The following is an 8,935-nucleotide window of genomic DNA, read 5'->3' as shown; positions in this document are numbered from 1 at the left end:
TTTTCACTATAGGGCGTGTGCGCTCGCCAGGCAGACAGAGACAGAGAGACAGAAAGCGAGAAATCACCCCCCAGGGGGGATAGTCACGCCGCAATCCCTTCTCCTCCATTCTCCTCTCGGGATCTTGGGCACGCACGCACACGCGCCCGGCGTGAGTTTTAAGCCACCAGGTCCGGGACGCGAACCGCGGTCGACTACGTGGGAGTCCAGTGACATAGCCATTACGCTAACTGCTGGTTCCCCTAGATACGTCACTTTTAAATAACCTAGAGGTGAGGACGAGAGTCCCAGGCCTGGAGAGGCACAGTGACTTGCTCAAGGTTTCAGGGTCAAAGGCAGCAGAGCGGAGGGGGCCCAGGTCAGGCCAGGCCAGGCCAGCTCAAGCCACCCATGGGAGTGAGTGGATCCCGTGGGCAGCACCTACCTGACTTGATAGAAGGCTTGCTGGGTCTCGATCCAGACATAGCGCTGGCCCTGGAAGACGTAATATCGCAGCACCCGCTTCTGGTAGGAGAGAGGAGAGGCTGGCTGGAGGCTGGACCCAGCCCTGGGAGGGTGTGCTTGTGTTGGGGAAAGGGGCCAGTGTCACAGGAAACTGGGGTGGGAGAGGCACAAAGTACAAAGCACGATGTGCCAAAATTCCAGATGTTTGGAGCAACAGAACCGGAAGGTGCTTGAAGAACAAGGAGCCCACCCCTCTTACTGAACAGAGTGAAACTGAGGCCCAGGCAGGGGCTAGGACTTGTCCAGAACCCAGCTGCCCACTCACCGCCTCCTCGCTCCTGTGCAGCTGGGCGGTGTCCTTCCACGCACCCCCGGGCACTGCTCCCACAGCTGCCTGGCTCCGGCCGTCCTCTGCCTGGGCCTGCGAGGACAGCTCCAGGCTGGAGCAGCGTCGGGGTTACTCCGGAGCTCCAGGAGCTGCCTGGGCACCTCCTGACCCCACAGTCCCTCCCTCCCTGGGATGGGAGAACAGGCCAAGAACCTCTGTGGGGAGCAGGGGAAGCAGGGCTGTGGGGGAGGGCGCTGGGGCGTCCTCACCTGTCCTCGCTGATGGCCTCAGTCTGTACCTGGACGATGAAGAGCTGCCACGAGCTATCCTGGAACGCATGGTGTAAACTCAATCTGAAAGGCGGCCCCCACCCCCAGGCCCAGGCCTGCAACCAGGTGGCCCCTCTGGAAAAGGCAGAGCCCCTCTGCCCACTGCAGATGAGAAAGCTGAGGTCCAGAGAGAACCACCTGCCTCAGTCCTGCAGAGTCGGCACTGGGCTGAGCAACCCAGCACCCTCCACTCCTACTCGCCCCTGACATCGCTGCCCGTGTCCAGCCGCAGGCCTGGCCTCACCTCTTTGTCTCTTATTTCGATGACGAGTGTTTCGGCGCGGGCCAGGTTGCAGGGCTGGAGCCGGAGCCGCACCCCCCACAAGGGCTTCCACCGGAAGAGCAGCAAAGGGATCCCAGCCATCACCCAGACCACGACGTGATAGCCTATGACCCTCCATGGACTGCCACAGTAGCCGCTGAGCCTCTGCGAATGCAGTAGGGGGAGAAGGCCCAGCTGGAGAGGGGCAGGGGCTGGGTGTCTGGGTGGGCCTGGGGAATAATCCCACCTGGCGTTTCCACTGCCCCTGCTCTGCCCACATACCACGGATGAAACTGAGGAGCTGAGGGGATCTATCGATGTCTCTATCGTTAGGGTCCCGTAACTGGCGGGCGTGTTGCCCACAAGCGGGCTGCTGTCTGTGGACAGAGAGAGATAGGTTACTTAGGGGAAGGCTCCTCCTCGTCTGACTTCTTTAAACATAATGGTGTCATTGTTTTACAAGTTAGTCTAATAAATCTAGCAGCTCAAGTCTTCAAGGGCCTGTCATCTGGCCATTCTGGTGGTTCTTGCTCACAGTGTCTTATTTCCTTGTGTGTCTGGTTACCTTGGCCCGGGTGTGGCCCAAGATTAGAGGCAAGGCCTGGTGAGCATCCTGCCCTCCCACATCCTTGCAGCTGTGCCCACGTCTCCATTCCTCACCCGCCCCACCCAGAAGGCTTTCTCTGTTCCCGACTGGGCCCAAACCACCTCTCCGGGTTAGTCGACAAACAGATGCCGATGGTATTAACAGTGACGAGAATGTCATTCTCTCTGACGACACCTTAGGCAAGTCGCTTAGCCTCTCTGTGCCTGTTTTCTCATCTGTAAAGCGGGGGCAGTGACTGTGCCTACCCACAGGGCTACAGTGGACAAGAGGGGCCACTTGGGGTGGTCCGGACAGTGCCTGGCGCCCACCAAGCGATGAACGTGTGACTTGCTCTTCTCCTTACTACGTCTTTGATCCCTGTGCTGAGGGCAGGCCCGGCAGTGAGATGCTGAGCAGTGGAGTCCGGACTGATGGAGTGGCAGGTGTAGGGCTGTCTTTACAGACGGGTAAGTCGTGGCTCAGGGAGGACCAGGCGGCTCTACGGCAGACATCTTTCTCCTGCCTCCTCTGCTATAGAGCTGTGGTTTCAGCAGGGCGGGTAGACAGCCGGCGTGCTGGACCTTGGAGGGGACAGGCCCTGCCTGGACCTGCTTGATCAACACCTTGGGGTGGGGGTGGTGGGGGTGCTGGGCATCTGAGGGTTTCCACCAGAGCCTCTGGAGAAGTTCCTAAGGGGGCTGGGAAAGCAGGGGCATGGGCAGGCTGCTGCTCTCCTGGCCTCCTTCATCCACCCCACAACTTGAGCCTTCTCCAAGTTCCTACTGAGCAAGCTCGGTGTCTCGGCAGCGACGCCGGTCACAGCCCCAGTCTCAGCTTCCATCAAAGCACTTGGCTTCAGAAGCTTCCCGAGCCTAGTAGTAATCCTAACAGTCAACATTCCCTGGAGACTCTGCTGCTTGGCCTTTTTACATGGTTAATACAGTAACCCTGCAGGTAACCGTGACAATGATCTCCTTTTATAGACAAGAACAAGACTCAGAGAGGGCAGGTAACCTTCCCAAGATCACACAGCAAGTATATAGTGGCTGTAAATGTAAGCTGGCTCTAGGCTGGGTTTTGCTTGCTTTCGTGTTAAACAAGGGATGCACCAGTCAATGGCACGGTGGTTAAGGTAGCTGGATCCCACATGGCTGACAGCAAGGTTTGAATCCCAAATCCAGGGGCTTGAAAAACATGGGGGGTGGGGCATGTGCGCTAAAACCACAACAGTAGAATGGAGAGAGGACTGAGATTGTGTGTGTCCATCCCCAACCGGGGGGGGGATGCTTTCTCAGTTTTCCTTTTGCAAGCACATGTGCCCTATAGCCAATTTAAAAGTGGAGAGGGGTGTCATTGTCACGTGTAAAAAGCAGCCTGAATAGTGTAACCCAGGGCTGGTGACATAGCTATGCGGCCACCAGGGGTCCTTTTGTTCTTTCTGCTGTGCTCTCCTGGCCAACTGCTGCCTTGCAGGCCCGTGCTCACCCTCCAGGGGAGCGAGGAGGAAGCAAAGGGGTACCACGGGGCATTTCACTTCCCGTCTCATGCTGCAGCAGGGTCCTGCGCCACCTCCAGCTGCAGGGACCTGCCCGGGATGGCCAGTGTTTAGCTCCCTGTTCTCTGTTGCAGAGGAAGCAAGCAAGAAATGACCCAGGTCGGCTGGCTCGCGGCCTGGAGGTTAAGATCCCACACGGCCAGCCGCGTGCTGTGACTCCCTGCTCCAGTGGCTTGAAAGACACACTGGGTGTGTGTGCATGTGCGCCCCAGACCCCCAAAGGACGGAGAAATGGAGAAAGGATGGCAGCATCACCGTGCCCCACTAGGGGTGCTTTCTCCCCTTCCCATCCCAGCAAGCATATGTGCCCTCTGGTTAAAAGAAGAGAAGTCAGCAGGTGGCATGGCAGTTAGGGTGCTGGACTCCCACATGACAGACTGCGGTTTGAGTCCCAGACCTGGCAGCTTGCTTTCTCACTTTCCCTTTCTCTCTTGGTCAAATTTAAAAAAAAAAATAATAATAACAAATAAAGTTAAATAAATAAATAATTCTTTAAAAAAGAAGAAACGGCATGGGTCAGGTGTTGGGTTAGCCAACCTATCTGCCACAGTGCGGCCCCCGGCTATTGGCACCCTCTCCCCCTTCGGTGAGCGTTAGGGGCATAACTATCGCTCTTCTCTGCTGAGCACCAAGCCAACTGAGAAAAAGCAGCAGGTTGGGGCGCTGCACTCCCACGTGGCTGGCCATGGTTTGAGTCTTGGACCTGGTGGCTTGCGTTCTCACTTTCCCTCTCTCTCTGGTCAAAATTGAAAAATAGTAACAGTCAATAAAATTAATCAAATAAAAGTAATTCTAACCGCGTTCTCACTTGAAAAGACACACACACACACACACACACACACAAAGAAACAGCAGTAGGCTAAGGAAGGACGTAACAACGTAACACTGCGGGCATAACCCACGGGTTCAGGCGGAGCGCTCGTCACTGGGAGCACCTGGAGGGCTGGCACCCTCTGTCCCCAGACTTGTCCTCTGCTCTCCCAGCCCCCAGGCCTTCTCCCAGAATGACGCAGCGGTAATTACTGGGGCACGGCCGCAGTGACTAGAGCGGCTGAGTGGCAGAGGCTGCCCTGAGCCTCCACGTGAATCAGCGCCCTTAACCCTCCCCGCCACAGCAGGAGGGGCCTCGGGCTCCCATTTCACCAAGAGGGAAATCAGACCCAGAGGTGCGAAGGCTCGCCAGTAAGTGGTGGAGCCAGAAGTTGGGGGCCCAGATCCTGCGCTTCTGGACTCCCGTGGGCACTTTCAGAGACTAGGCCATGCACCCCCTGAGGCCTCTCACAGCCAGACGACAAAAGCCAAACGAACCAAAGCCCTATGTAATCTCTCGCCTGTCCACTCGGCGGATTCAAACCTAACGGTGCTGTCACTGGCTCCAGAAGAGGCTGTGTCTGGGGAACACGCACGTGTTCACACACACGCATGCACGCGTGCACACACACACAAGCCTGCAGTCCGCCCATGGGGGTCTCTGGCCAGGCCCAGCAGGAGGGCTAGACCGTCAAGGCTGGAAGGGGTCAGAAGGCCCTCGCAGTGGCCCCAGCCCAGGCCCCTGGCGTGATGGAGCTGGCTGGCTGGCTCTCTGCTATCCCTTTGGTCTCTGGCCTGGCCCAGTTCCCACGTGTCCTGTCAGGGCTGGAGAATCATTTCCTTCCCTTCTGGACGACAGCCCACGGGCTATAGACAAGGAATAGCCGAGGGCCCTCTGTTCGCTGGTGTAGCCGGGGTGGGGTGGATTTGGGGCAGAGTGGGCGCCCAGCACGACTGACAAAGTCTGCAGTGCTGGCTTCGCAGGTCTCGCCACCACCCACCCACAGCTTTCACCTGCTGCTTGTCATGGAGTCCCAGCTGTTCTTGTGGGACCCTCGCCACCCTGAGATCGGCTCCCCGAGGTAGGGCAGTTCGGGTGTTCTCAGGATGTCTGCAGTGGAAGGGGAATGAGCCCTCGGGTTATAGGCTTACTACCGGCCGGGCACAGTCCCAGGGCTTTGCACGGGTCCACTCCTTTATTCCACACCACGACCCAGGAAGCGGGGACTACCTGGACCTGTATTTTACAGACTGGAAGGTCTGTAAGGAGGCCACGGAGGGGCAGGACAGTGGGTCCTCAGCGTCTGCATCATGAACTGAGCTCCTGGCCCTCTTCCAAGCCAGCTGTGTTGCTTACGGCCTCAGCTTCACTGGGCTTCCGCTTCCCAGCCCCAGGCTGGCACAAAGAAGCTGGCACACGGGGGGAGTGTGAGCAGCCACTGGCTGCCCCAGGTGCCCTGAAGTTCACAGGCGGGCGGTAGCTACTCCCCTGTGGAGGGGGCGTGCTTCCAAACTGCCCAAGTCTCTCCTGAGTCTCTCCTCTCGCTGAAACCCACAGCTGCAGCACTGTTCCCCCAGGCCCATTGCACTGGCCCAGCTGCCTGGAAACCCTGGGGCCACGACTCCAGTGGAAAGGAGCTACCGAAGGCCCCGGGTGAGGAATAAATGGATGCAAACCTCTCAGACATAACAGGGTATGGAGGCAGGCAGGCCTCGAGTCTCATGCCCAGCCCTGCCCCGGGCAGCCAGCTGTGGGTGCAGGGCTTGCCAGGGAGCCCCGGATCTAAGCAGGATCCCCTCTGGGGAGCTCTTCCTTGTGCCTATCACATGCCTGTCATTTCACGAGGATGCTCTAGCCAGCCTCGGGAAACGAGCTTGCGGGCGGGCGTCACATCTGTGGGAGGCTCTAGAGGCCTGGCAAGGGTCAAACGCAGGCACCCTCTCCTGCAGGGCACCTGTCTGACACGCCAAGGTGCCCGTTGATCTCTAACCACAGTTGTCTCCCCAGGGCTGCTGCGGGACGTCGTCTCGGTTCTCGGCAGCTCCACCAGCCCAGAGCCGGCACGCAGGCTCTGTGGGATGGGAAGGCGCTCACGACGGCGGTTCGCGGTCTTCTGAATAACAGCGACCCACACTCGAGTGCCTGCGGTGCGGTGCAGGGCGCCCTACGGTGCATTCACTCACCGGCCCTCCTCGCAGGACCTGTGGGCGGGCTGTCGCCACCCCTACTTTACAGCGGGAGACTGAGGAACAGAGCTCCCAGGCCCCGGGCCCAGAGTTTCACAGCTTGAAAGGCAGAAATCAAAAATAAGCAGGGTCTGAATGAACATGTTCCTCTTAATATATCCCAAGCCACCCCATGAAATAATGGATTACGATCCCCATGTAAAATGAGGCCCCTGGCCAGCCAGTAGCCTAGTGGGTAAGAAAGCCAGATCCTACAAGGGTCTACAGTTCGAATCCCAGTCCTGGAGGCTTGAAGAGGAAGCCTGGCACAAAACCCAAGACAGAGATCAAGAAGGAATTGCAGTGTGAACATGCCCCTTGGGGTGCTTTTTCTCCTTTCTCTCCCTCTCTCTTTGATGACTGCATCTGTCCCTGGCAATTGGAAAAAAAAAAAAAAAAGAGGCTCATGGGGCCAGCAGGTAGCATGCGGGTTAAGGCACCGGATCCCACATGGCTAACTTTGCGGTTTGAGTTCCAGACCAGGCAGCTTGGAAATCAAGCTGGGTGCAGGGGTGTGCACGCCCGAAACCCTGGAGGAGGAGGGCATGTGGTGCAGCTATCTTTCCTGGGGGAGGTGTGACTTCTTACTTTCTCTCTCTCTTCTCTGATGAATGCACATTCACAAAAAATATATAAATAAATAAAAAAGAAAAGAAAAAAAGGCCCAGAGAGGGTGACTGATAGGCATAAGGTCACACAGCTATGAATGGTCAAGACTGGATCTGAAGCTGGTCGAGTCCACAGCCCTGGCAGCAATGCCACCAGTGCTGTAGACAGTTGGGCTGGAGTCAAAGCCAGTTGGGAAGCCCTTGTTTCCTGCGGGAGGCCCAGCTTCCTGTTGGTGACCTGGCAGCTGCCCAGGGCGGCTGCCTCTTCCCTTGCTGTGGTTGCCCCGCAGCCAGGAGCCTGTCCTCTGCCAGGCCGGAGCCAGGGTGTGTGGGTGTGAGAATCTGTTTGGTCTTTGCATCTGGAGTCTGGGAGCCATCTTTCTTTATTCTGCCCCCTCCCTCACTGGGGTGCTGTCCAGGCTGGGAGCTGCAGAGCCAGGGGAGGGGAGAATAGGAGTGAGGGGTTGCAGCTGCAGAGAGAACCTTGGGGGATCCTCTGCTGAGGTCTGGGGTCTTGGTGACTGACATGGAGATGAGACCCTTCTGGACAGGAGAGGTCTAGGAGCCCCATTTGTAGCAGGTAAGACTTAAATTGGCCTCTGGAAAGAGGGATGGGGAACATGGAGGGTGTGGTCCTGGGGCCTAGGTGGCGACAGGCTTCCCCAGCCAGCGGCAGAGGCCCAGGAGTGGTGTCTGTGCTTCACAACACTCTCACCCAGGGACCCAAGACACCGGGCTTTCCCAGCCCCATTCATTCATTCAGCCGAGAGGTGACCGTCCAGAGGTAGCAGGTGCCCTAGGATGCAGCAGCCACCACGCCTCCCTCCCACCTGGACATTGGCTCGGGGTGGGATCCAAGTCAGTGGGAGTGGGGCCATCTCCCCTTCTCCCAGCCCCGTGTAATGACCGTCTTGCACAAGCGCCTGGAGCTTCCTCACCCCCGGCGGCCAGACCTAGGAAGGCGCGGAGGGTCGGCGGCGCGCGGCGCTGGGCAGCGCGGGGCGTCATCCGGGCCTCTGTTCTCTGTCTCTCTCTCTTTCTCTCTCTGTCTCGGAAGGGATCAGGGCCGTCAGTGCACAGGACAGGGGACGGGCCCAGGAACCCCGCACAGGAGCTGCTCTCTTGGCTCGCGACCACCCCGGTCCCCGCAGGTGAGACGATGGGACGATGGGCCGGCCGGGCCGACTCGGGCTCCGCACTCACCTGCCGCGCATGCCGGCTCCTGGAGCTCATCGCCGGCCCCGGCGCTGCGGCCCGTGGCCCGGTGTGCGCTAGGCCCCAGCGGCGGCGCGGTCCGAGAGGTCCCGGAGGCCCGGGGCACAGGGCGGGGGACGGGGAGCGCGGCAGGGGACGTGGAGCGGGGCGGAGGCACCTGCTCGACCCGGAGACGGCGCAGCTCCGACGGTGCCGCAGTCGGTCTCTGCGCTTCGCCAAGCCCCGCCCGGCCCTCTGCGGCCCACGTCGCGGGCCGCGCGCCTGGACTGCCGGGACTTGTAGTCCCAGCCCGGCCTCCGCCCTTGCACACACTGAGGCAGGACGCTGGGACGCACGGGCAGGGCAGCCCTTGGGCAGACACACGCGTCACACAGGCCGCAGACTCGGAGTCAGTCCTAGTTGCTCACAGCTCAGGAACTCCGGCGATAACCTGCTGCGGAAAGGACTGGAAAGAGACGGAGGGGTTAAGCTGACCTCCATCTCTTCCAGGCAGTGTCACAATGGGCCAGACTTAACCTCTCCAGCCTCATTTCCTAGCCTAGGATGGTAACATTCGCAGTGCCTATTTCACA

General features: G+C 59.1%; 1 protein-coding gene across 1 annotated transcript in view; it reads right to left on the bottom strand.

Moving 5' to 3' along the window:
- ATP13A2 (ATPase cation transporting 13A2) overlaps positions 1-8,585 on the bottom strand; it is a 25,757-nt gene extending 17,172 nt beyond the window's left edge. The window contains 6 exon segments of the mRNA XM_014586551.2: positions 425-504; positions 770-884; positions 1,042-1,100; positions 1,346-1,528; positions 1,646-1,743; positions 8,356-8,585. Of these exon segments, the coding sequence (XP_014442037.1) occupies positions 425-504; positions 770-884; positions 1,042-1,100; positions 1,346-1,528; positions 1,646-1,743; positions 8,356-8,362 (542 nt within the window). The 5' untranslated portion in view covers positions 8,363-8,585.
- Positions 8,586-8,935: the final 350 nt, after the last annotated feature.

Source organism: Tupaia chinensis, unplaced genomic scaffold, assembly GCF_000334495.1.
Source record: "Tupaia chinensis unplaced genomic scaffold, TupChi_1.0 Scaffold000146_1, whole genome shotgun sequence".
Classification (NCBI taxonomy): Eukaryota; Metazoa; Chordata; class Mammalia; order Scandentia; family Tupaiidae; genus Tupaia; species Tupaia belangeri.
This window is presented reverse-complemented; position numbering and strand designations above follow the sequence as displayed.